This window comes from Sinocyclocheilus grahami, unplaced genomic scaffold, assembly GCF_001515645.1.
Source record: "Sinocyclocheilus grahami isolate Dianchi unplaced genomic scaffold, SAMN03320097.WGS_v1.1 scaffold467.1, whole genome shotgun sequence".
NCBI classification, from domain to species: Eukaryota; Metazoa; Chordata; class Actinopteri; order Cypriniformes; family Cyprinidae; genus Sinocyclocheilus; species Sinocyclocheilus grahami.
In genome coordinates this window covers 694,033-721,190 of record NW_015505646.1, presented here as the reverse complement: position 1 = coordinate 721,190, position 27,158 = coordinate 694,033, and the positions used below count along the sequence as shown (strand labels likewise).

Below are 27,158 nucleotides of genomic sequence, written 5' to 3'. Positions count from 1 at the left end.
AACATGACAGAAAATGAAACAGTGTTTTGAACCTCTAGTTTCAGTCGAACGCCTTCTTTTTCCTTACAGATGAAGTCTAAGAGAGAAATGGCTGATTCTACATGACCACAGTATTTTCCATAAAGTAGAAGCCTAAAGCAGACAGGGCAAATGTTAGCAAAAAACACACACATCAGCAGTGCTTAGTAATATGATTCTAGACATATTAAATATTAACTAGGCCTGCAGAAATTCAATGAAAGCTCTGCAGATTTCCACAATTTTATTATAAACAAAAATCTGTCACCCCTTGCATGTTTCATTTGTTTTTCTTCAATATAATTGCTGTTTTTAAAAACATAAAATTCACATAAAATGTAACAAAATCAATCAATCAATCAATCAAATAATGGATAATTTGATTACCATTTTGTCCAAACTAAATTTTGTGAGGTTTACACTTAAAATGACACCACTGTGGTAAGAAATATAAATGTAATTGTATGCAAACATATATATTTGTGTGTGTGTGTGTGTGTGTGTGTGTGTGTGTGATTAACATAGTATGGTATAAAACAGTATATAATATATAATGTTATATTTATAAGTAAAAGTATAATGTGAAGCACCTTTATTTTTAAGAGTGTAGGGCAATAGAAAATACGGTTTGTATAGTATAAAAACCATTACGCCTATGGAGAGTCCCCATAAACCATAAAAACAAACCTGTGTGTGTGTGTGTGTGTGTGTGTAATGTTTAGATGTTTTTACTGGAAAATAAAATGAAGATAGTTATGTGCCTGAATGTGCTGGTTTTGTACAGTACCTGTCTTTGTAAATAATGAAGATTTGGTGGAGGTTTTCTGCATTTTTATTTTGAACAGAGTCTTGAATCTCAGCCAACAGGCTTTTGTGAATTTTAACCAGGTCCTGAGAAGCACAAACATATATAAATATATAAAATAATATAAAATATTTAACATTTGGTGGAAACAATTTATATTTAGAAACATTGTGGTCAATGTCACTCACTGGTATATTGATGAAAATCTTGTCAATTTCTGTTGCTGAGATGAATTTTATCAGTGGAATCACAAAGTACTGTTAAGACAGAAATAAAATGTATTTTAGCTCAATGTAGGAAAGTTATATCCTACATTGCGTGGCAACAGCGGAGCAGCTGTCCTTCACTAGATGTGAAGCACTGTATGATCAAATACTCCATCCTGAGAATGTGAATCTCACCTTCTCAATTGTCTCCAGGGTCTCAGTGTATTTGGCTTCTGTCTGTTTGATCTCTAATAGACAGCAGCTTCTGATGTCCACCTCGGCCTGTTTCTGTCAACACAACTCACTTATTCAGTCTACAGCCAGCCAGCCAGCCAAAAAAATTGCTTTAAAAACACAACCTAATAAAGTTTTAAAGTCACAAGTTTTGTTTTGGTTGTTTTTATTTTCTGGTGCTTTTCGTGATTACAGTGAATTTACTCATAAAGATACTTACGAAAAAGCGACCATATTTCTGGTTGGAGTAGGAGTAGGTGTTTTGCAAAGGAAATCAGCACGTTGATGCATTAGGAGAGTTTGTGTGTGTGTGTGTGTGTGGTATTGAGTCATTTGAGTACCGCTTGAGACGCAGCAGCCTCTGTCCTCATCAGATCCTCATACACCTCTCCTCCCTCTACGTCTTCGTACACAGGGTCATAAATATATTCCTCCAGCTCCTCACTGTTCACACAAAACACATTCAGATTAGGACTTCACAATTACTATAAAAATATGAACACAGTATGATTACACAACAGTTCTGGTCAAAGCGTCAGATTTTTTAAATTGCAATAGATCAGTGCGCTGCTGTACACATGGCTCTATTTCTACAGAAAATCCTGTGTAACTTCCTGTTTTCACACTTAGCCTACTATTAATTAGCCATTCGCATTCCTCCCACACAACGCCTAAGCAAGTAATGGATCTCATACAATACTGAAAATATGAATTGTTCTTCCGAAACAAAACATGAACATATACGTGGGTGACTGAAACCGCAAGTGTTAATGAGTTTCATTTGAAAACTAATATCTCATTGCTTCCAATTAAACAACTGCCCAATTAGGTTAAGAGAGCTTCATACTTACTCAATAAGATCTGCCAAATGGATATATATGTCTTCATTTTCAGTGCTTTCCTCCGTGGGAAATGACCTGTGAAATCAGAACAGAACCAGAGAATAAGACGATTTTTAATGTGTACAACTGATTTTTTTTCTTGCATTGTAAATGCAAACTCACCTGATGGCTTTCTGTTGTGCAAAAGATGTATGAGAGAGTTTTGATAGGGTGTCAATGACCTGGAAAGACAAAAGCAGGCTGTTCGTTTGCAAATTAGAAATGTGTGTCGGCCGGTTTCAGTTTTTGGTCTACCTACAGTATAGACCTTTATCTTAACTGTAGTCATTGTGTTTTTCAGCATGTTTCTCTGGTCTTTTGAGACAAATAGGTATTATGTATTTATGAAAACGAACAATTCAGGACATCCTCTTCAAGAAAATGCCAGACAAGCAGCTTGTCCTGAAGTTCCGCAACTTTAAAAGATGTCAGATGGCAACATTTGGACATACTGTACGTGCATCTTTAATTTTTGCTTTTATTAATATCATTGATCATTTCAGGCCAACCTTCACAGTGTATGACACGTTTTAAATTGTTTAGTGATGCAATGCAAGTTGTTGGTATTGAAGGTGGAATTTCTGTTGATTTAATACTCAACAAAAACCGTAGAAGTGATTCCTGTTATAAGTCTACATATGAAAAGCGATGTTATTAGAGAGGCATCACACTCTCTGGAGAGGAAGTGGTCTTGCAATGCCAAGCTTGTGCGATGTGGGTTTGCTTTCTCACATTTACACTCATGCACACACACAGATGTGTACAGATTGACATATGGTAACACAAATGCATGCAACACAAATACACAGACAGATCGGGATGATAGCATGCCATTTAGGTCTGTGAATCGTGCTTCAGAACACCTGTTGAAAACCAACACTGCTTCCTTTAGAAAGTTATTTTTGTTTATGCCACTACAACCAAACAGAGGTGTTGTCATCTACTTTCATTCTCACTTCATGCATCCTAAACCTCATAAATGTTTGAGCATTTGAACTCTTTCACAGGCAGCATTCTGTGGAGCTATCCCTGAGTAACAAATTTAGCTGAATACATTTCCCTAGTATCTGTTCCACAAACTCTTCAAAGGAATAAAATCAGATTGGTTTAGTTTTTAGTAATATAACCTGCATTTAGGAATAACATCTTTGAAGTTCTGTACAAGAGCATTAAAAAAGGTCACCTATACAGCATAAAGCTAAGATGGCAGCTGCAGGTCACAGCTTTTGCAGCTTTACAGTCAGATCGCAGCAGAATTTCAATTCCACCATAAAGCAGCGCAGCAGAGGAGAGCTTTTCATTCTGAATCTCAATAGACTGTGCATTCATACATTTCAATTCCGAAACTAAGTGTGAATGTGTAGAAGGTAAGACTTTCTTTAGTTTCGTTTTATTTTCTCTCAATATAAACAACCAGTCACAAACTTGATGGAAATCGTCTTTAAATGACTAAAATTAGCTTTGAAACAATAAAAATTGTGCCTACAAATGAATTTATTTTCATTTACATTGCATTTATGCATTTGAAGACACTTTTTTTCCCCCAAAGAGACTTTCATTGCATTCAAGGTGTATATTTTATTAGCCCATGGATCCCTGGGAATCAAATTCTTGACCTTGGCATTGCTATTATCTATTGTTCAAGCTACAGGTTCTTTATAAAACTAACATTTTAATGATTTGTATTGGACATGTTAGACTAGATAGTGAACGAAAAACAGCAGACATGCAAACTGCTTTAATACTGTTAAAAAGTATCCCATGATGCATCATGCCAAGAGTTATTTTAATTTAACATTTTAGTAGTAAAGAACTGCAAGTGTTTCGGACATGCAACCATCATCTATCATCCCTCCTGTCTTGTCACCTTACTATTTTGTAGTTTCCTGTGCTTCTTTGGTTTAATATGTTCATGAGAGGCAAGTTGAAAACACAGCACTGTTTAATCTGAGTGAGGTCTTGACTCTTAGCCTGGCAGGGATTTGGGAAATTTGCAGGGACAGGACCATGATTATAAATGTCAGCTAAATAATACGGTCAAAAAAAGTTAAAAAAAACAATCCATTCAATGCACTACGTGCATATTTATTAGACAAACAAAAACACAGCAAACAATCAAAAATATCTGTACTCAGTGATCGTTTTTCATTCTAAATGTATTTATTCAAATCATATGTGATGCAAATAAAGCAGTTCATGATAAATCCTGTCAGTAAATCACTATTGCTTTAGGATTGTGAAGACAAAACTCCCACCACCTATTGATCTGATATGGTTGTCAATATACTACCCCAGTAACCTAATAATAATAGAATGCCTGGAAGGCATGTAGTAAATCCATATCTCTATTGTCAAATGAGGTGACTGAAACAACTACACGTGCATAGACCGCATGTGCCGTGGAGTCTCTAAGGAAACAGCACAGGAAGATGAAAGGTGAGAAAAGGTTAAAATACAACCTCCAAACGAATGTGCGGTGTTCATGAGAGCACAAGCAACCATCAGCTATGTTCAGATGCATTAACCCCTGCGTGACTCCATGAGAAACTACTTTAAGAAAAAAATAAGCAATGAGAGGCCATATTTAATAGTAATTTAATGCACCATGTAAAGTGGAGTACCTACAACACTCTTATGAATGGTAAAATCACTGCAGCGCAGAGACTCTTGCGGGTCATTGCTTTTATAAAACAACAACAACGTCAATATAATGAAAAAAAAAACACTAACGTTCAATACAGAGCTACATTTATTATAACTAACTATTGTAATAAACAGTTGTATTTTATTTAATTTAGTACCAATATTAGGCTATGTATGGTTGCTGGGCAAAGTATGCAACTTGGCATGCTTTTCCCAGCATTTTACAAAGGCTTTGAATCAATGCAAATGCAAATCATCCAATCAGAGTCTGAAGTGTCAGTTTTATAAAGATTCTTTTACTTAATTGTAAAATGAGCACATTACTCCAAATCTGTGCCAAATCGGAGCTGTATTTCATATCATTACTTCATAATTTCATTTAAAGCAGATTTAATGGATGTGAATGTAACATACATACTTACAAGACAAACTCATGTTAGTAGATTGCTGCCGGGCAAAGATTATTGAGAAGGATTAACTTAAACCTTGAGAAATGGGGCAAAAAACAACAACTGCAGACTGAAACTGTTGTGTGAAGTAATGTTAACACTTCTTGCAATTGTGTAACAGCTTCACTGTTTTGGTCAGTGTTGCGAGCATATTAGCCGGCAGCATCTAAAACTTACTTAAAAATCACTTAAAAGTTTTTTTATTATTATTTGTAAGTTATCTGTATGTATAGGCAAGACAGATTTTTAAATGTTTTTGAAAATCTTTTATGTTCACCCAGGCTGCATGTGTTGAGCAAAAAACACAGTAAACGATTAATACTAATTTAACTAAATAACTGTTTTCTATTTGAATATATTTTAAAATGTTGTTTATTGCTGTGAAACAGCTGGATTTTCAGCAGCCATTACTCCATTCATCAGTGTCACGTGATTTAAAAAATAAAAATTATTTTAATATGTTGTTTTGGTGCTTAACAATCTTACTACTTTATCATAACCTTATTATTAATAACTATATTTTAATATTCTATATAATACATGAAATATTATAATATTAATGATATTATACTGATATTAGACATGCTGAATCTTTTAGTGCTTTTAAATCTTCTCTTAAAACTCACGTTTCCAGAGTAGCTTTTATATGATTACTTTGTAACTGTTTTTTATTTTAATTTATATTCTTCTTAAATTCATCTTCTTCTTTTGATGCATTGTTTTTTTTTTTATTTCAATGTATTTTAACTTTTTTTTAAAGTACTTTGAGGTGCAACATTTAAAAGTACTATAAAAATAAAGTTTATTATTGTTCTTGTTATTCCTATTATTATTATTATTATTAACAACAACTATATTTTAATATGATCAATTTAATGCATCCTTGCTGAATAAAAGTATTAACTTTTAAAAAGTAGTGTCAATAAATAGAAATAAAAATCAAAGAAACTGCCCTGGCATCTGTGATGGAGGACTGCTGGGGTCTTCTATAAGGTCCTCTATAAAATGTCCTCCTCATTATTCAAAATTTCATGCTACTGAAAAATGTTGTTAAATTAGTCGAGTTGCTAACTTTGTAATTTTAGTTAGTTGGACATACATCAACTTCAACATTAACTACTACTTTATTTTACACATGACTGCATAAAACACCAAGTTATCCAGATATATACTGAACAAATGACACTCCTCAGAACCATTAACAACATGCGCACATGCTCTCAGCCATAAGCCTTCAAAAACTGTGCAGTGGGAGTGTTTGAACAGCTCTTCAGTTCTTTCAGGAGTGTATAGTTCAGCCCTAGAGGACTGTGCTAATGATTCTGCATGGCTGCAGATGTGTCCTTTGAGTACAGACAAACAATGGCTGAACCCCCCCTGTAAAAACAGTGCAGTCCCTCACAGCACAAAGGACGCTTCGCTTTATGTTTAACCCCACATGAGGCCAGACCTTCAGCCACTGAGCTTGCTAGGAAGAGAAATGCCAGGAGGAAGCTACTGGAGTAGGTTACTCCTGTGGCTCAGGGAATTATTATATTACACTGCCAGACAAAGACAGTCCAAACATTCAGAACAAGGTTGTACATTAAGAGGTTGGGAAAATAAATGAGCTATTGATTACAGGTGACCTTCAGAGGCCAGACCACAACCACATCAGCCAGGCATTTACAAGTGTCTGCGAGCACAAGCAGAGTGAATCTATTATTCTTTGGCCATGGTTAATACAATAATACAGATCATAATTTTACAGAATTAAGACTGCTGAACTGTAGATTAGATTCTCAGTTTCTCTGGTCTGTGGTATCACCCCCCATCAACACATACTGTCTGACCCATATTCATATTCAGCAAACAATATTTTTTAGTTAGTCTCATTAACAGTCAGCATTATTTCACAAGTAATTCTTATAGTACGATCAATTTCAAATTTCAAAATCAATTTCAAAATAAAATCATAACTTAGTAATATATTAACAAATAAAATGTATGAATCATTCATTTATAATGTTTATTTATTTATACATTTATAAATTAATGATTATAGCCCATGGTGCACATTATTGTTATGGAGTAAAAAATTATAAGAAATATTAACACATTTTTTTAATAATTTGCTCCTTCTGAAACTACCAATAAAAGATTCTTGAAATTTGAAAAAAAAAAATTCATTACCTTTCCAAAATCACGGACATCAAAGAGATCGAAGGCATCAAACAATTCACTCTTCTTCATCCCAAAAGCTTCGCAGCATGCAGACAAGAATGTACGAATATTCTTCAAGCAGAGGAACTAATAAAGCAACAACAAAAAAAAGATTCTGTTAACGTTTTTAAAGGTTTTGTTTTTGCACACCACTTGTACATATGAATTTTTTGGGCAACCACAATGTAAAAGATTACAAAACAAAATGTAAAATGCAAATGTGTAGCCAGGACAAAGCATTTTGAGGATATCATGAGAATCTTCTGTGGAAACGTGGCCTTGAGAGAGACAAATTAGTGGAATCATTAAGGCTTTTCCCTTTAGTAGATGAGGAAATGAGATTTCCAACTAATAACAAACAGACTCCATTGCCTAATAGGTGCTATCAACGATATATCTGCTTCTGCATTTTTCTTACCATTCAAAGAGCACAACAGATCAACTTTTAAAAAAGAAAATGACAAGAGGTTGCTTTTAACTTCCCTCTACTATAAGTCTATTGTCATGACTGATTTTAATTTAAATAAACATGAACCAATTCCAAAGCACAAAAACCACACTTATCAAAATTCTCCATTTTATATGAGTCAGATAAGTGACAGGAATGCCAGCTAACGCAACAAGGGGTGTTGCTGAAAATTGCTCTTTTCCGTTGTCTGATGGAGACTGGCTGTCTCTCGTCAATCCAGAAGGGTGGACTTGTGAGTTTACATTTACATTACATTTAGTCATTTAGCAGACGCTTTTATCCAAAGCGACTTACAATTGGGGGATACATAAAGCGATTCTTCTTAAAGAGGCAAACGGACACAAGAAGTGGTTGTAATACCAAGTTCTTAGACATTGTTCAAATAAGTACAAGCTAGAAAGAGAAGGAATAAATAAAGAGAGATACTTTTTTTTTTTTTATGATGAAGTCTAGTAGTTTAAAAATCAGTCAGATCACAGTCGGATTTGACCAGGTCACTGGAGTGAAACGGGGGCATCTGAGAAGAGTTGTTTGGGCCTGGGCAAACTGCCTGAGACTTCTCAGCCCTAAACACTTACTTACACACAGCAGCGAATCAGACAGAACATTCATCTGGATGACTTTTGGGCCCCTACCAAAACACAATGTACATTTAAAAATGGATGTTTCATTAGTTCAGTGTTTACTCAGTTTGTTGAGAGTTTTGCAGACTGACTGAATGATGCCATATACAAAGAGAGCTGTGTATATCTACCACTGAGCCCTTTGTGAAGAGAAGTGTATTCTGCCACTGGCACTGGGGCCACTTGTAGTACTATGGCACTGGCTAGTACTATAAAGCCTTAAATGACTTACAACTTACAAAAATATCAAAATATGCTGAATATGTTGGTCAAATAAATGTATTGAAATACATATTCATATACTGCTCATATATGCCATGAAGACGAAAGTTACTGTACACTCTTAAAAATAAATGTGCTTCAAAAGGTTCTTCAAGCGATGCCATAGAAGAACCATTTTTGGTTCCACAAAGAACCATTCAGTCAAAGGTTCTTTAAAGACCCATCTCTTTCTTACCTTTTTATAATCTGAAGAACCTTCTTTCACCACAAAGAACCTTTTGTGAAACAGAAAGGTTCTTCAGATGTTAAAGGTTCTTTATGGAACCATTTAGACTGAAAGGTTCTTCTATGGCATCGTGAAGCACCTTTATTTTTAAGAGTGCATGTCAGTAGGTTAGTGTTTCCGCAACTGCAGTACATTATAAAAATAAAAAAAGTTATTACAGAAATTCATATACGTTCATAATAAAATGACAGAATGTCTATTGTTCGCGTTCACCTGTGACATCTGTGGTCTGAGATTGATCTCTTTCAGGTTAATGGTGTCGGGTCTGAGATTGTTCAGCAGCTGGCACAGAAGCACCCCATCCCGAAGAGTTTGGGCCAAATCAAAAACCTGCGCCGAATCCGCCGTGACCCGATGACTCCGGGGCAAAACTTTACAATTGATCAGCCACAAGCTGCACTGCCTCCAATACTCCATAATGCGCCTATAAAATTAAAACAACTGTGAAATTATTCTGACACAGTTGAATGAAGCTATAAGATGCCGAAACAGCCGAAGCAGAGCGCACACCTTGCGTTATATTTGGCATCCGTGGTTTATTTTTTATTTTCTTCTTCTTTTTGAGCGTGCGCTCTTAGTTGCCAAAACTGAGACTCGTGCGCACTAATTTGGGTTTATCCGTGGTCTACCAGAACTATAAACCCCCACCAGCGGAGTTACGAATTCTAGTACGGCAAAGGTTTTATAATAATTGAGGAGTGCGGCGGCGTTGCCTCGTAATCCAATGGCGAAGTCTTAGTTTATGAATATTCATTAACAGTTGACGATGCGTTGTTGATCCAGTGGCGAAGGTTCATCTCATGAATATTAAGGAGCAAGTCTTCACCATAGTACATGCTCTTCCTTTTCCGTTAGTTTTGACTCTTGTCGCAAACTATAATAGGTCTTATTCATTTAAACCTCTTGCAGATATCTCTCCTTCCTCTTCTAAATATCATCCTGACTTTGAAGGCATTTGTATTACTCTGTAAAAACTGTAAATCAATTATTTGTCAATCGTAGGATTAATAATGTCTACAACAACGGAATTATAATATAGTTTAATAAGTTTAATGCGATGATTTAATTTTTTTATAGGTGAAAGAAGCCCTTTCGGCGGGAATAGAGGCATTCCAGATGGATTAAACATGGCTTTCCAGAGCTGATCATTCAACAGTGACGGAGAAGTGAGTTTAGGAGCGAATAACTTGCACACAGACAGTGCTAAAGTTATCTTATGCTCTTCCAATAATGCAGATGTGCATATTTCATTATTTTATCGTATATTAAATATACACTGATGGCCTTGAATGTTTCAGCAAAATTAGTTTTTCTTTTTCTTTTTGAAGTTTCAGATAATTTTATGAAAGCAAAAGTTGTAATATTTCATGGTGTGTTTCAGTGAAAATTAAAAAAAAAAATGAATGAATGAAGCGGCCTGTAGCAACTATATCAAATTAATTCCATCTTTGTTCATTTTTATTTAGTTAGTTAAACCATATTGTCTAAATATTTTTTAAATATTATAAAATCATAAAAACACAATATTGCACGTGCACTGTGACGTGCTGCTGTCACGTGCTTAATTCCATCCAATCAGCAGCACGGGAATCCAGTTCATAACACAACAAGCGCTTTCACATTAAACTGTGTAACTTGTAAACTTCAGACTCCGCTTGAAGAATATAAGATTCAAAGGTGAGAAACACTTCCGTTTTAAACTGTATTAATTAACCATTAGTATGAGTTTCAGTTGTGCGTGTTGCCGACAACATGCGTTCTATATGGAGGGCCAAACCTGCAAAAACAATAAATAAATAAATACACAAATAAATAAATAAATATGTGTATAAATACACAAATTCTTGTTTAAATACATATAGAAATAATTAAACATGTGATTAAAGTAGGCAAATAAATAAAATTATTTGGTGGGCAAATGGAAAATGTTTAAGGAAATGCTAAACTCATCCTATTTATTTTCCTTTGAGCACTCATTAATATAGTTCCGCATTTATTTACATGCTAATGAGAGGGTGTCAACCATGGACTTGGTCGGGTCTTGTGATAGCTGGGGGCGCGGCTTTCCCGCTGACAGGAAATGCATGGTGTCAATCCAGTATAGCCTAGTAAAGTCACTTTTGCCGTTCAACAGAGCAAGATACATAGAAAAATTGAGCCGTATTGTCCGTACAGTATCTGTGACTTTACAAACGACCCAACGGAATGGCCAGAGGTGTCATTTCCTGACATCATTTTTTGTAACCTGATTGAGTCTCCAGCTAGAGACAACTGTAATATCAGTATCCCCATCTCTAAAGTTACATAAGACATTGGTATACACTTTTCTAACTTCAATAGCATTTGAGGAAAATTACTTACAGTAACACAACCAACTGTGAAGTGGTCATGTAGGTCTCAGTCATAATGCACACCTTTTAGATTTTTGATATTTATTCAAATAAACTGTAAATTCATATCTACACTGTAAAAACTTCCTGTAGAAATTACAGTAACTAACTGACAACAGTTCGCTGTAAAAAAAGTAAGAGATGTAAATCAACTGTAGAGAACTGTAAATTAACAGTTCATTACTGGCAGCAAACCACAGCTGCCAGTATTCTACTGTTCCTTTCAGGACGTCACGCCAATAAAGCAATATGAATTGAACTGAGTTGAAATGAATAATTGATTACTAAGCAATTAGATTAGATTATTATCTTTGCAGGAGGTGGTTTCATGTGCCTTCCAATGACATACAGCCAGTTCAAGAGGGCTCAAAAGGTTGACTGGAAGTGCCACCTATGTAAATAGTTTTCAATTCTGCAAATTGTCTAATATATTACAGTTCTTTAACGTAAAGTTTCAGGTTTGGGTTGGGGGAGGGCATTGGGTAAATTAAAAATATGAAGTTACACAGTTGTCATTGTTTTTTTTCTATTGTTATTTAATGGAATTGCTAATTTTACAATTTGTGCATATAGTTTTACAGTAACTGAAAAGTGAAGCAAACCAATTACAGTAAACCTTACAGTATAACAGTATATTTTCTATTGTTTTAAAATGCATTACTGAAGAAAGGACCAAAAAAATAATACAATAATAAAATATTTTACAGTTAAACAATATAACACTGTAAATACATTTACAGCAAGTTAAATGGCATGGTAAAATAAAATACAGTATTTTTGCTACAAAATAAAATTACAGTAAGTTACGAGCGAACTGCAGCCAGTTAGTTACTGTAATTTCTACAGGAAGTTTACAGTGTAGATATGAATTTACTGTTTATTTTAATAAATATCAAAAATCTAAAAGGTGTGCATTATAGTTGACACCTACATGAACACTTTACAGTTGGTTTTATGACTGTGAGTCATTCTCCTCAAATGCTATTGAGCTTTAAATTATGGCATATTTTGTGCTTGAGCCCATATTCGTAAAGAAAAAAATAGCAATATTTACATATGATTTGACAGTTTATTTTAATAAATATCAAAAATCTAAAAGGTGTGCATTATAACTGAGACCTACATGAACATGTTACAGTTGGTTGTGTTACTGTAAGTAATTTTCCTCAAATGCTATTGAGTTTTAAATTATGATATATATTTTGTGTTTGAGCCCATTCGGTAGTGAAATAAACAACATATTTATATATGATTTGACAGTTTATTTCAATAAATATCAAAAATCTAAAAGGTGTGCATTATAACTGAGACCTACATGAACATGTTACAGTTGGTTGTGTTACTGTAAGTAATTTTCCTCAAATGCTATTGAAGTTAGAAAAGTGTAGGCCTATACCAATGTCGTATGTAACTTTAGAGACGGTCCCTAGATTTGCGAATATCGAATGCTGGGAAATAACACCTCTGGCCATTCCACTGGGTCGTTTGTAAAGTCTCAGATACTGTAGGGACAATACGGCTCAATTTTTCTATGTATCTTGCTCTGTTGAACGGCAAAAGCTAAATAGTATTTGTGGCATTTAATATTCACATACACTAGTCCATATCGCGGTTTGATTGAAGTGTACTGAATTGCATTTGATTTATTCATTCAATATTTGACGAATTCCGTGACATTGCTCGTTACACAGTAAACTTCTGTTGTGTAGCATTTTGAATGTACAAAAATTAAAGGGTTTGTTTAATTTTCATTGGAATAAAAGATAGATTAATGTTTTCGCCTTCATTTGATTACCAGAAAAATGATAATACACAACACAGAATTTCAAAAAAAATAAGTAAATGCAATTTTAATTTTAATTTCATAGGGCCCTATTATTGTATACAAATTAATAAATTAAGTTGTTTTTATGAATTCAATTAATTAGATATGTTTTTGATTAAACCATTAAAATGGAATACAGAAAATTTAAAATGGAACGCAGAATTTGGGCCCTAAGAATGTAATTCTTGCTAAACTTTTAATAGGCCTAAATTGCTGTTAAATTAAACAAGTTTCATGATTTTAATTAATTAGACATGTTTTTTTGTTAATTTTATATAATCATCCAGAAAATTTAAAATGAAAAAAAAAAACTGAATCCAGAAAAATTAAAATGGAAAAAAAGATTTTGGAAAAAATAAAACGGATTTCATAGGGCCCTACAAATATCATGCATCTGAAGCTATAATTTTAATACTAAGCAACAGTGCATATTATATAGGGCCTATTTTAATTTTTTTAAATGGCGCTCACTCTTTTTGTGAAAGACCCAAGAAGGACACTTTCCTCACAGGCACACTTCATGTTTGGTTGAATTAATCCTTAAGCATGTAAATATATAATTTCCTTCAGTTTAATTTAAATGTGCAATTAAAATAAATAAAAATAAATGTATATTTTAAAGTTTAGAATTAGACAGCCTTGAGTTGTGTAGATAATTGCATAGTGAAAATTACCCTAACGCACCACCTAGTGTCCAGCCTACTCTAATACCATTATAACCTGTTTAAATGTGAACAAGGGATTTACAACATTAAAGAAATCCTTTATTTATAACATGTACATGAAAAATCTAAAAGATTGGACACAATTATGGGACACGGTCATGCAGCAGCGAGCAACAGTGAAAGAAACCTCAAGGTTGTAGATGTGTGAAATTGTATAGGGCCCCATTCCTGTATTTTGCCTGGGCCCCCAAATCACTAAATCCGCCCCTGATACTGGATTGACACCATGCATTTCCTGTCAGCGGGAAAGCCGCGCCCCCAGCTATCACAAGACCCGACCAAGTCCATGGTTGACACCCTCTCATTAGCATGTTGTGCAGAGGAAAAATAAATGCGGAACTACATTCAGAAATAAATTAGTGCTCAAAGGAAAATAAATAGGATGAGTTTAGCATTTCAATCCGTGTATCATTCGATCATTCGTTTTTTGATTTAATATTGAAAGTAGAAAAATTAGAAAACAGCTCCTTTTTCGTTTTTTTGTTTTTTTCCAAAAAACGAGAAATGAGAATTCATCTTAAATTTTCGTTTTTCGTTCATGGGTAGAAAAATGAATAAACAGCTTGAATATTTGATTTCTACATGTGGGCGGGAATTAAACACCCCTTTCTGCTGATTGGTCAGCCGAAGATCAAACCGTGCCGTCATCAGTTCTTCTGCAGCAGAATAATAGTCCTCCACTGCTGCAGTTGTATGGATTCTTAACGCATTTATTGCAACTACATTTAATCTTTTTTTCATCAAACAAACAGTCAAACGACTAGCTCGACACAACTCGTACCGGGGCATTGTCTAGACAGGGTTTTCTTCTGTGTAGATATAAATTCTATTCTTTGCATCAGCTGAGCATCTTTCTGGCGCATGCCACAAACATGAACCACAGGGAATACTCGTCTTTTTAGATTATTTTACATTAAATGCATCATATAAATCACTTTGGAATAAATCACCCTACCCTGCATGTAATAATATGCAATAAAACCATATACAATATGATTTGTTAACACGTAAGCTACCTAGGAGCTTGCTGCATGAATCCGTGAGTACAGTTTACAAACCCGAGGGAACGGATTGCGAAAGCGTGCGCACGGATTATGAATTTGTGGATACAGATTCAAAAACCGAAGGTACGGTTTACAAAATCTGAGCGCGCAGATTGGAAATTCGTGGGTACGGTTTATTAATCCGTGGACACGATTTGTTAAACCAAGGGAACAGTTTAAGAATTCGTGAGTATGGTTTATAAACTGAGGGGACGGATTGCAAAACCGTCACCACGAATTGTTTTTTTTTTCCAACAGGTGACTTCCCGGGCTCCGTACATCACAATATGGTAAGGGACGTAACATTTCCGTCACACACTTGAGGTATTTGGCCAATCACAACGCTCTGGATAGCTGGCCAATCAGAGCACACCTCGCTTTTCAGAACGATGAGCTTTGTAAAAATCGATGCGTTTCAGAAGGCGGGGCATAGAGGAGAAATAATAATGTACAGTATGTGGAAAATAATGTCTTTTTTTAACCTTAAACCGCATAAACACATTTCATTACACCAAATACACAAAATAATGTTCTTTTTAGCAACATCATATGACCCCTTTAATATATATATCATAACAGAATAAATCTTTATTGTAACACTTTTCAGGTTGTGAAACTGATAACCAAATAGATGGAGTGGCAAAGCTGGCTCCCATTGTAGCATGCTATGCTGGAAAGCCAGAGATGTTGGAGAGGGTTGAGGAAGCCACCCATGTCACGCAAAACAATGACATATGTGTGGCAGTAGCTCTCGCTGCTGCTAGGTTGGTAATATATGATTGACAACACGAGATGTGTACATACATCTTAGCACAGTTTGCCTCAGAAACAGGTCTATTTATTTTGGTTTCCAACATAGAATGGTGGCATATCACAAATGGGACCCTGGACCACAAAACCAGTCTTAAGTCGCTGGGGTATATTTGTAGCAATAGCCAAAAATACATTGTATGGGTCAAAATTATAGATTTGACTTTTATGCCAAAAATCATTAGGACATTAAGTAAAGATCATGTTCCATAAAGATATTTTGTAAATTTCCTACCGTAAATATATCAAAACTTAATTTTTGATTAGTAATATGCATTGCTAAGAACTTCATTTGGGCAACTTTAAAGGCTATTTTCTCAATATTTAGATTTTTTTTTTTTGCACCCTCAGATTCCAGATTTTCAAATAGCTGTATCTCGGCCAAATATTGTCCTATCCTAACAAGCCATACACCAATCAATGGAAGGCTTGTTTATTCAGATTTCAGATGATGTATAAATCTCAATTTTAAAACAAATTTACCCTTATGACTGGTTTTGTGGTCCAGGGTCACATATTAGAATGTGCATGGAAATGGTGTATGAACTGATCGCCATAATAATATGGGAAATATCAGTGCTAAAAGTTCTTTTTTCTTCAGGTTCTTGGAGCATATCATACTGAACGGTCCTGATCCGAAGGCCTTGGATGCAGTGCTGGAACAACTCAGTGACCCAAACAGAAAAAACCCTCAGGAGTTGGACAAAGCTATAATTGGTATAAGCAGCTTTAAACTGTTATTAGTATTGTTGAGCTGGATTCTTAGGGCATGTTTACATTTGGCAGCTTTGGTTTGAGTAAAAAGAACTTTGACAGTGTGAACGCTAAGTGAGTAAATGTATAATAATATAAAAGAGAACCAAACTACAAGTTTAAACACACCCTTAGTCACAGATGAAGCAGAATATATCACTTTTCTCTGCATTGCTCTGGCTAATGCATCATCTTTATCTGGGATTCATGTCAAACTTTGCATATATCACAAAGACATCATTTAATTTTCTAATTTAGGACGCATTCATCAAGTAAAGGCCAATTTGAGCAAGAAACCCAAAGAGCTCATTCCCACTGTGTTTCCAAATACTTGAGGTTTGCTACCTGCAGCTGAAAATATATTATTCTTTTACGTCTGTCCTGTGGCCTACAGGTATTTCAGCAGCTTGATCATGTCCTTCAGGTTTGCCAGGTGCATTCCAGGCAGCGCTGCATGGGGTTCTGACAGCCAGTGGCTATGAGCAGGCTATCCGGGACACCACGAGCTGCGGTGGATGCACCTGTAGCAGGTGCTCCTTCATCGGCACCTGCATTGGCGCTCAGGTACTGCAAGAATCATGACCTTTTGATCTGTTTGACCACATTGTTCTATCCATAAAACAAAGTAGTCTTTATGTAACTATGGTCAAATTATTTTTGTGAAACAATCCATTCCTATCTTTCATCAGATGATTATGTCATACATACATGACAGAATGACTATGCAGTTACTTTTGCAGTTTTGTAATGGCTTTCAATATCTAATACTGTGACACTTGTTTTTTTCAGGTTGGACTTGAAGGAATCCCAAGTTCTTGGAAAAGCAAGACTTTGCGATACAACACTTTGTTGGATCTCGCAAAGAAAGTTGTTACTCTCCAACAGCTTTAAACTTTTTAGTATGCAAATTAAATAAGTGGATGATAACTGGATATGGATGTGAAATCACGCATGTTCTTCTGAGTTTTGCCTACAGATCAACTTTCGTGGCTGTTGTGATTTTGATGAGACAATTAATGAATGTTTTATCTTGAAATGTTATGAAGTTAAAACCTTTGTTTTATTAAATCACAACATGGCATGTAGAAATGGACATACATTGTGGCATTAAACTTATGTGCCGTGGAACACACTTTGTATTTGTCTTGTTATCACTATTAAAAGGTCAAATAAAATCAACTACTCAAAGAAGAAATAACCTGTTCTGACTGATAGCGCCATCTAGTGGGCATTACGAAAACCTCAGCAGTTTCTTTTTTTAATTGAACTCTCAAAATTACAATATTCAGCAAGTTCTTGAAATATTGTACAATCTTTCCATTTTCCACGCACAAATAGAGAAACAGCTATAACAATAAATTTAAACAACAAAGTATGAAATTAAAGTTAAATGGCATCACAAACAAATTCATTTAACAGAGATACAGTTCTTTGGGCTTTTTTGATTTTTAAAAACGTTACCGATTACAAAATCATCTTTAAAGGCTGTTTTGAAAATGAGCAGAATTTGGTTTGATTTGGAGGTACTCCATTTGATCTGATTAATATACAATTTCCCTAACAACAAAAGCAAATCTATAATATGTTTTTTTTCTTTTGGAAAAGTCACATTCATTTGAATGATGATGACATATTTAGGACTAAGTTGCGATTCAGTTGAACCTCAGCTGTTTATATAGATATAAAATTGTATAAGATTTTATATTAGCGTTTTTCAACACTAATATATTATTATTTCCTATTAATAATGTTATAAAAATTTTATTTCATTTCCTATTATTTGTTGATCGATTTCTATGGATTGATTTAGATTTATAATAGATTTTTTTTAAACTAATACTTTTGATTAAATGTGATGGCCAAGCTGCTGTCTAAGCAGGCGGCACACTGGGGTTTGAGACACATCCGTTGGCTATCGTTGAGTTAGTCCTTCCTCTTCACACTCCCTCACTCCTAGCAGCTGCTACTCCACAATATCTACACCAGACAGCCTTAACGCAGCTTTACGCGTTTATTATTCATAAGTTATCTTCTCAGTCGCGTTTTTACATGGACTACGCGCTTATTACGACAAAGCGAGCTGAATTCATTTGTGTTTTTGCCGGGCGGATAGAAGCTATCGCTATAGCAGGCTAATCTGTGTTCGCTAACAGGCTTCAGTTCAGACTGAAGGTTTGAAATATCAGTATATTCATAAACACACAAACATGGAGTTCAACGTTAGACGACTAGCAGCGGACGCGGGCACTTTCCTCAGTCGTGCTGTGCAGGTAATGGCTTGAAATGACTTTAAAGGTGTTTAGTATACTGTTGACTTGCGTTTTATTTTCTTTAACTAACGTTAACGGGACAGTTCAGACAAATTGAATGTTCTGTCATAATGTCCACCCTCGTCTGTCTGTGTGACGGTGGAGCACAAAGACATATTGTTATGAACGGACAGCCGAAGTCGCTTTGCATTTTTTTTTCTTCCATAAAATGAAAGTGAATGGTGACCAAGACTGTCATTCTGCCTAATTTTGTGTGTATGTGTGTTACAGAAAAAAAGTCATATTCGTTCAAATGTTTCGTTTAAAACATAAGAGGGTGGAGACAGCATTTTCATTTATAAAATGTAGTTCGCTATCCCTTTAAGAAGTAATAAATAAAGTTCAGTTATTTGTAGCAATGACAGTTTGCCCCATGTTACTACAACTGTATTAACTATTTTGTGCTAAATATATTCATTACTGACTGTTAAGACAGTCTGTTTATCAGCTGTGTATGTTAGTATGGCAACTGTAATAACTAATGCAGCATATGGTATTTTTAATCTTATCGTTTAAGAATTTACGTAATGATAGCTTTTACTTGATGTGTATATTTTTTGTTCACTTATTTCTTACTCTTTTATTTGTTTAGATTGTTTTATTTTATTCTGCTGTGTTGGTTTTATTATAAATTGCTTTGAGAAAGTAACTTTTAAAGGCGCTAAACAAAATAAAATCATTATTATTGTCACTGATATTAATGTAAACTGTGGTGGGAAAGTCAAATGTTGGCCAGAAATGCAGTCTAGGTCAGCAGCTCACTAGGTTCTGGTTTGAACTAAGACCACAGATGTATGTGTGGACATTGATGGGTCAACTGTAAAATGTCAAATGAATGCTAACTTTAATAGATAAACTGTCATGCTGAAATATCATGATTCGTGTGTTAGAACAGTCAACAAATCTGTTTGCAATCCATGTAGTTCACAGAGGAGAAGTTTGGGCAGGCAGAGAAGACTGAGCTGGACGCCCATCTAGACACCCTTTTGAGTTGGGCAGAATCCACCAAGCACTGGACAGAGAAGATCATGAAACAGACAGAAGTTTTGCTGCAGCCGAACCCAAGTAAGAAGAAATGCATGATTAAACAAGCCTGTAGTTCAGCAATACTGCAAGTCACCCTAAAAATGCATGCTCATTGGTATCACCAGTACAGAGGAAGTGAACTCAGGGTCACAGTTGGTGAAATCATCTCGCTATTACAGTAAACTTAATTGCAAGAGAAGAGTGTGCAGTTCCCCAACTGCTCCTTGCAATGGGCTTAAGACCCGGCCCTAATGATGAGTATTTTTAGCTGTTTAGCCAGGAAAACAGTGTGGGTTCTATCTTACATTTATGACCGTAGCTTGTCTTACAGTAAGAAAGAAACATCTCTCTATCTTTAATCTGTTTTTTTTTTTTTTGGTGACGTATTGGGGTTTTTTACCACACTTTGCTTTATTTGTGTATACAAGCATAAAGGTGAAGGCTCAAGGTTTTCCTTGACGGTCACACAGATCCACAGTAACCGTTTGTAAGATATTTTTGATATGCAGCAGTAATGTGTGCCTATGGTTAATGGTGCCTTGCTTAAGAGGATGCATGTGGTCTCATCTGACTCTCGCTGGTCTTAATTGAATTTGTCTGATGTTTGTAGATGTCCGGGTGGAGGAGTTCTTATACGAGATGCTGGACAAAAAAGTCCCAATGCGTGCCAACAACCACGAGTTACTGGGGGAGTGCATGATTGACTCAGGACACGAGTTTGGACCTGGAACAGCATACGGTAAGCTCATTACATAATGTCGTCCCACTCACACTGGACCCTGACAGTATCAGCTAGTATTTGGAGCTATAAACATACAGATGAAATTGTGACGTCACAAAAAGCAACCGTGCTTCTTCAGACAAGCAACATTTAGTGATGATTTTGAGCAGCACTCCAGTTCTGTTAAACATGTGTATGTAATAATGTTTGTTAATGTGATACCTTTTGTTTATAGAAAATAAATATATTTTGAAATGACACCAAGCATATACTTACATATATGACTTGAGTTTGGATAAACACTGGCACTAGCAAATACATGTTTGCATGTCTACATGTTTGTTTGCATGTTTATTTTTTCTTTATTTTGTTAACCTATAAGCTTCATTATTACCTTGTGATATTATTTATTATTAATAGGATTTTTGAAAAGTTTTTTGTTCTCACCAGGGGTGCATTTAGGCCTATTTGATCGAAATGCAGGAAGAAAAAAAACAGTAATATTGTGCTATATTATTACAGTTTAAAAAAAAAACTGTTATGAATATATTTTAAAGTGTAATTTATTCCTATGATGGCAAAGCTAAATTATCAGCAGCCATTACTCAAGTCAGATTTTTTTGGTGCTTAAGAAACATTTCTTATTATCAATGTTGAAAACTGCTTATTATTTTTGTGAAAACCATGATACATTTTCCTATTAAGAATTCTTTGACAAATGGAAAGAACAGCATTTATTTCAAAATAGAAATCTTAAACATGTTAAATATCTTTTATATAAGCTAGTGTAATGTATATAGGTTGCAAGAACTGAGAAGTGTGGCTGTTAATAAACTCTTTGTAAGCTCCATATTCTGTCAATTTAATTTCAAGCTGATAAATGTTCCCATTGTGTGTGGGTTGAGATGAATGTCCTCTCGTCCTCTGATGTGCTGCAGGTAGTGCTCTCATTAAATGTGGGGAGACTGAGAAGCTGTTAGGCAGCGCAGAAAAAGAGCTCATTCAGAGCTCTGCCATTAATTTCCTCACTCCCTTTAGGAACTTCATCGAGGGAGATTTTAAAACCATATTGGTGAGCATCAGCATACCACTAAACATGCTTTCTTTTTATTATATTATATTATATCTTTTAAACTGTTTAATTTCTCTGTTGTTGTGTTCTTTCTTCACAGAAAGAACGCAAACTGCTTCAGAATAAGCGTCTAGATCTGGATGCAGCCAAAAACAGACTGAAGAAGGCCAGAGTGGCTGATGCTCGCTCTGCAGTTAGTATTACACACACACACACACACACACACATACAGAATGTAACAGTCAGCAGTTTCAGTTTAACCATACGTTCGGTTTTACAGCTTGTTCAGATGAGATATGAATTTAGAGAAGAGAAGCCTGAAGGGTGAATGCTCTTAGTGCAGTGTAACTAACAGAGATGATGCTTGTGTTAAATGCCCTTTTGCATGCGTGCTGCTGTCTTTGGATCTCTAACCTCTCTTATCTCCCCAGTTGTCTCTCATTATGTCTCTCTGTCTGCTTGCCTGCCTCCGTCTGAAGGAGCTGAACTCAAGCCCTCCGCTGGGAGAGGAGTATGTGGCTCACTTTTCTTACATGCTCAGCTTCTTGCATGTCAGGTGGCTAAAGGTTTGTCTGCTGTGTCTAATAGAACATCAGCCTTCTTTTGCCCTTCACAAATCTTAGGAGAAATGTCAAAAATCGTTCTGTGAGCAGAACATTTTATGTTCAAAACCACATTTTGATAAACACATGCTTGTATTTCTGTCCAGCTGAACAGAAATAAATGTGTTAATTCAGCATGTGTTTTTGTGTTCGTTTATAACCTCATATTTGGTAAATGTGCATCTTAGTTTGTGAGATGTGCTTAGCGTGCTATTTAATTAACTTTGAGGGCAACAGAATGCAGTTACTGTGTTTGGCGTAATTGTTTTTGTCTTCTGTCTATTGATAATGCATGAATATCTGTGCCTGTGTGGTCTCTACTAACAAGATGATTTGTATTAAAGATGCACAATATTGCCTATATCATCCAATATTAGAATTTTTTATTTTTTTTTAATTGTTCAGATCAGCCAGTATTGGGTGTTTTGTGATGAACATTTCTCCCTATTTTACATTAGTTTATTACCTTTGACATCATCCAGCGTTCACTTTTTTTAATATTTAAATTTGATAACACTGTAAAATTTTATTTTTAGCAAAAAAAAACAAAAGAATATCCATTATTATACTGTTCTTTGTAATGTTGTGATGCCTAAATTCACTTGTAGCATTTAAAACGGTTGATTTTAGTGTTTTGTTCTTTATTAAAACTAAATAGTATATATTTTATTTTAATACTTTTTTATATTAATATCCTTATTTTATAATGCTATAAATGATAAATGATCATATTGATGAAGTATATCAATGTGCATTATAATACGTTTCAAAATGGTATCAAATTCTTTCGAATGCAATATTCATTACTTTAGTAAACCTTCATGATGAGGGGAATGTGTTTGGCTCGTGTCTCAGTGTTGCATGTGCTCACACCTGTTGTGACAGTGGATGATTCAAGTTTTCTTCCCTTTGTTGCGAGCTTCACATTATTCCTTGTAGACAGTGAACAGCTTGCTGTTTTGGTTCCTCCCAGTGAATGTGTCTGTGCATGAATGGTGACACCATTCAACTTGCATAACGGCTCTAGACGGTTATGAAAGCTGTTGATTGTGAGTAGTGATGGGTTTGTGTGGTTTAAGTTGATGTTTTTGCTTGACCTGATGAGTTTGTCACTGTTTCTGAATGCTGGCCAGCTGTGGACTGAGGAGGTGCAGCAGGTGAGTGTGCTTGAGTCTTTCCTCCCCAAAGCCTGTTGAAGAAAACACATCTTTTATCAGGGAAACACCTGCCCTGCTCTGATAGTGCTGTCTGATATGAACTCACCCTGCCACGTGAATGAGGAACTGCTCTTGCATACAACTCTAACACATTCCAGCAGAGAGAGCTACAAAGTTGTTTATATTCCCAGTTCCCACCTGCCTCTGTGTCTCATTAATTTTGCACTGATACCAGCTCAGGCAATATGTTTATGTGATTCTGAGCCTGTTTTTTTTATTGTATATTATGTTTCCCTTAGGCAGAGACAGAACTGAGGATAGCACAGAGTGAGTTTGACCGGCAGGCCGAGATCACCAGACTTCTGCTGGAGGGTATCAGCAGCACACATGTATGCTCACACATCCTTTGTGTCTAGCAGTGTTTCCTCCTGCAGCACCACAGCAAAAAGAAATGATACTTTACCCAAGTTGAAGGGATAATTCTGTCATCATTTACTCCCCCTCATATTGTTCCAAACCTGTATGACCTTTTTTGATCACCAAGACGGTTGGTTACCAACATTCTTTAAAATATCTTCTTTGGTGTTCAGCAGAAAAAAGAAAGTCATACAGGTTTAGAATGAAATGAGGTTGAGTTAATGATGACAAAACTATTCCTTTAAGCTTTTACAGTTTGAATTGAATGTGGTGGGTGTTGCAAAATAACATCAAACACTCATCAACAAGCAAATAGCATGACTAGTATACAAGTGAATGACTTTTATGAGCCTGTTCTTTTAACGAATCACTCATTTAATGAAGCAGTCAAAAGACTCATCCTAATGAATGATTTCTTATGGGCCAGTTCTTTTAATAAATTGGTAATTTAATGAATGAGTCAAAAGGGTAATTCTTTGAATCAGTTCTAATTAATGGTTCTTATGAGCCTATTCTTTTAATGAATCAATAATTTAATGAATCAGTCAAAAGACTCATTCTTTGAATAACTTTTAATGAATGACTCTTATGAGCCTGTTCTTTTAATGAATCAGTCAAAAAGGCTTATTTTTTGAATCAGTCTTGATGAATGATTTCTAACAGCCTGTCATTTAATGAATCAGTCAAAAGTCTCATTCTTTAAATCAGCCTTAATCAATTATTCTTATAGCCCTGTTATTTTAATGAGTCAGTCTAAATTAAATACTCTATGAATTTATCAGAACAGATCCGACTGGTTTTAAATACAAACGTTTAAAAGTGCTTTAAATATGTTTGGATTACTATGCATTCGTGACTAATAGATTCTGGGAAACACTGCTGTATACATTCATGTACATTTTATGTATGTAATATGCGCTGATGGCTGTGCTCTCCTCTTTGTGATCAGGCTCATCATCTGCGCTGTCTGAATGATTTTGTGGACGCTCAAGCTATATATTATGCCCAATGTTACCAGTACATGGTCAGTCTGCAGAAACAGCTGGGAAGGTTGGCTCACTTTTATATCTCTGCGCATTTGTTTGTAATATTTATGCATTTTTTTTACACCAAATCCTCTGTTTTATGCTAAATGCATCCATAATGGAATCATCTGTTCTCTCAAACAGTGAAAATGCAATGTAAGCAATGTTTTTTATTTCTTGATAAATGTATATACATATGTGCATTTCTATATTTTAACTGTTTCCATATTTCTTCCAGCTTTCCATCCACATTCTCTAATAACAATCAGCAGGCTGGCAGCTCCTCTGCCAGCATCTCAGTTCCCACGGCACAGCCAGCCGCCTCACTGCCCGCTCCGCCGCCCAGCCAGGCCTCACCCGCACTCAATGAGCTCCGCAGCACCTCAGGCACCCGCAAGGCTCGTGTGCTCTACGACTATGACGCTGCCAGCAGCAGTGAGCTCTCTCTACTCGCCGATGAGGTGGGCATTCATCATGTCATTTCAGATTGTCATCAAATTAATTATTATTTGTCTTAGTGGTCAAATATTTCCCCGTCAGGTGATCACCGTGAGCAGTGTGCCGGGTATGGACACTGATTGGCTGATGGGGCAAAGGGGGAATCAGAAAGGCAAAGTTCCATTTACCTACTTGGAGCTGCTCAATTAAGGTCAGCGAGAAGTGCAAAAAAAAATTCACATTGTAGATGTGATTTGACAAGAGTAACACTCCAAATGTGATCAGAGAAAGATCAGAGTTTAATGTAGCGCAAAGCAATATAAAAGTCTTCTACACTGCCATGTCATGTTGTGTGAACGTCTCCTCTGCCATTTGAGGGGCGTCATAGTAGCCTTACAGTAACGAAAAGCAGTCCAAGATTGTCAACTATTCAGATTTATGTGCCAACTGAATTTTTTACAGCTAAACTAATTGATTGTGCTATGATGCTCTAATAAATATTATATAAACCTAGTTGGTGCAGTTTGAGATCTTTCATTTTTCTTAAAAAAATAAAATAAAATTTATGATTGTCTTGTTTCAAGGTCACAGACCAAGCTGCACACACTGGATGCTAATTTTGAAAACCACCATAGTAACAGTGAACTGATACGCTGTCATGAATCTTGACCACTGGGTGGCAGTATTTTCAATTTGTGAAGATATGTAAACACTGCTGCTAAAATCTACTAACATACCTCTTAATAATGGTGTGTAATTTCACTGTAGTGGCGCCAAACAGAACCAGAACTGCAAAAATAGTGACAGTGTGTGGAAACAGTTTCCAAACACTCCCTTGTCTGGGCAAAAGCTGTGTTATTGTTAACTAAAATTAAAACTTAAAAAAAAAATTTTAATTAAAAACTAAATGTTGCCTTAGCAACTAACTGAAATAAAGTGTTTTAGTAGCATACACACAAATATATATATATATATTAGGGATGTCAACGATTAATCGGTGATCGATAAATTGTCGATAAGAGATGCAATCGATTAAAGCTATCGATGGTCGATTAAGCAGTTTAATTTTGGGCTGCATGCGGCTCATGCGCAAAACAGGTGCGAGCGACTGTGAGTGACGGTGACGGTATATAAATGCATCATCATTCACTCATAATTACAAATTAAGCTTTTAATGTGATTTAAACTTTAAAAGTAGATTAAAATAGAAACAACACAAAGTTCTTCAACATGGAATGCAATAGAAATGTAGTAACAGTCATTTCCCCACATAATTGTTTCATATATATTTCATATTTGAAACAATTAGGTGAAGGTTGCAGGGCAGCGGGACACTGCGGGGGAAGGATTCATTCCTACAATTTGTTAGTTCGTTCCTACCAGGGGCGTAGATAACACATAAATTCGTCCCCCGCACTTTTTCGGGCAAGTGTGTTCGCATAGAGGTTTTCAAGAGCCGGTGTGAATAAATATAGATTTAAATTCAAAGAGACGGTATAGTCTGTGCATGATCTGATGTTTTATTCGGACCCAGATTAAGGCGAGATGAACATCACGGAGCGCTAAACACTCTGTGCAGTGTATGTTTCATTCATACTTGTAGCCGGAGGACGCTCTCACGCAGAAAGTCGTACGAGGAAATGGACAAAAGCGTCCAGCTATCAGTTTTTTTCACAGAAAACCAGAAACGTTTGGAAACATGAAGACATTAAACATACGATTGCGACCATACACAATATATGGTTTATTTGTGTTTGTCAAGTCATCTCCAGGTAATAAATAAAGTATATGAACAATGCAGTGCTAA

General features: G+C 35.5%; 2 protein-coding genes and 1 pseudogene across 8 annotated transcripts in view; 2 read left to right on the top strand and 1 right to left on the bottom strand.

The window, feature by feature from the left end:
* vav3b (vav 3 guanine nucleotide exchange factor b) overlaps positions 1-9,756 on the bottom strand; it is a 71,646-nt gene extending 61,890 nt beyond the window's left edge. The window contains exons 1-9 of the mRNA XM_016235452.1: positions 9,252-9,756; positions 7,409-7,525; positions 2,268-2,326; positions 2,115-2,180; positions 1,605-1,707; positions 1,225-1,317; positions 1,012-1,080; positions 806-909; positions 33-132 (exon numbers count right to left, since the gene is read on the bottom strand). Of these exons, the coding sequence (XP_016090938.1) occupies positions 33-132; positions 806-909; positions 1,012-1,080; positions 1,225-1,317; positions 1,605-1,707; positions 2,115-2,180; positions 2,268-2,326; positions 7,409-7,525; positions 9,252-9,455 (915 nt within the window). The 5' untranslated portion in view covers positions 9,456-9,756. The remainder of the gene's footprint in view (positions 1-32; positions 133-805; positions 910-1,011; positions 1,081-1,224; positions 1,318-1,604; positions 1,708-2,114; positions 2,181-2,267; positions 2,327-7,408; positions 7,526-9,251) is intronic.
* An 869-nt stretch (positions 9,757-10,625) lies between these two features.
* Positions 10,626-17,763, top strand: LOC107553250 (crystallin J1C-like; annotated as a pseudogene).
* A 712-nt stretch (positions 17,764-18,475) lies between these two features.
* The window catches only part of sh3glb1b (SH3-domain GRB2-like endophilin B1b), a 17,843-nt gene continuing 9,160 nt past the window's right edge, over positions 18,476-27,158 (top strand). Inside the window, exons 1-13 of one of the 7 annotated variants that reach the window (XM_016235446.1) lie at positions 18,476-18,854; positions 19,817-19,958; positions 20,530-20,658; positions 21,579-21,712; positions 21,813-21,905; positions 22,192-22,278; positions 23,448-23,471; positions 23,771-23,860; positions 24,838-24,938; positions 25,058-25,069; positions 25,152-25,374; positions 25,454-25,562; positions 25,936-26,188. In XM_016235446.1, coding sequence (XP_016090932.1) covers positions 18,792-18,854; positions 19,817-19,958; positions 20,530-20,658; positions 21,579-21,712; positions 21,813-21,905; positions 22,192-22,278; positions 23,448-23,471; positions 23,771-23,860; positions 24,838-24,938; positions 25,058-25,069; positions 25,152-25,374; positions 25,454-25,561 — 1,206 coding nt within the window. In that variant the 5' untranslated portion in view covers positions 18,476-18,791 and the 3' untranslated portion in view covers position 25,562; positions 25,936-26,188. Of the gene's footprint in view, positions 18,855-19,816; positions 19,959-20,529; positions 20,659-21,578; positions 21,713-21,812; positions 21,906-22,191; positions 22,279-23,447; positions 23,472-23,770; positions 23,861-24,837; positions 24,939-25,057; positions 25,070-25,151; positions 25,375-25,453; positions 25,587-25,935; positions 26,189-27,158 lie in introns of those variants that run through there. The other 6 variants (XM_016235445.1, XM_016235444.1, XM_016235449.1 and 3 more) reach the window with 6 other exon arrangements.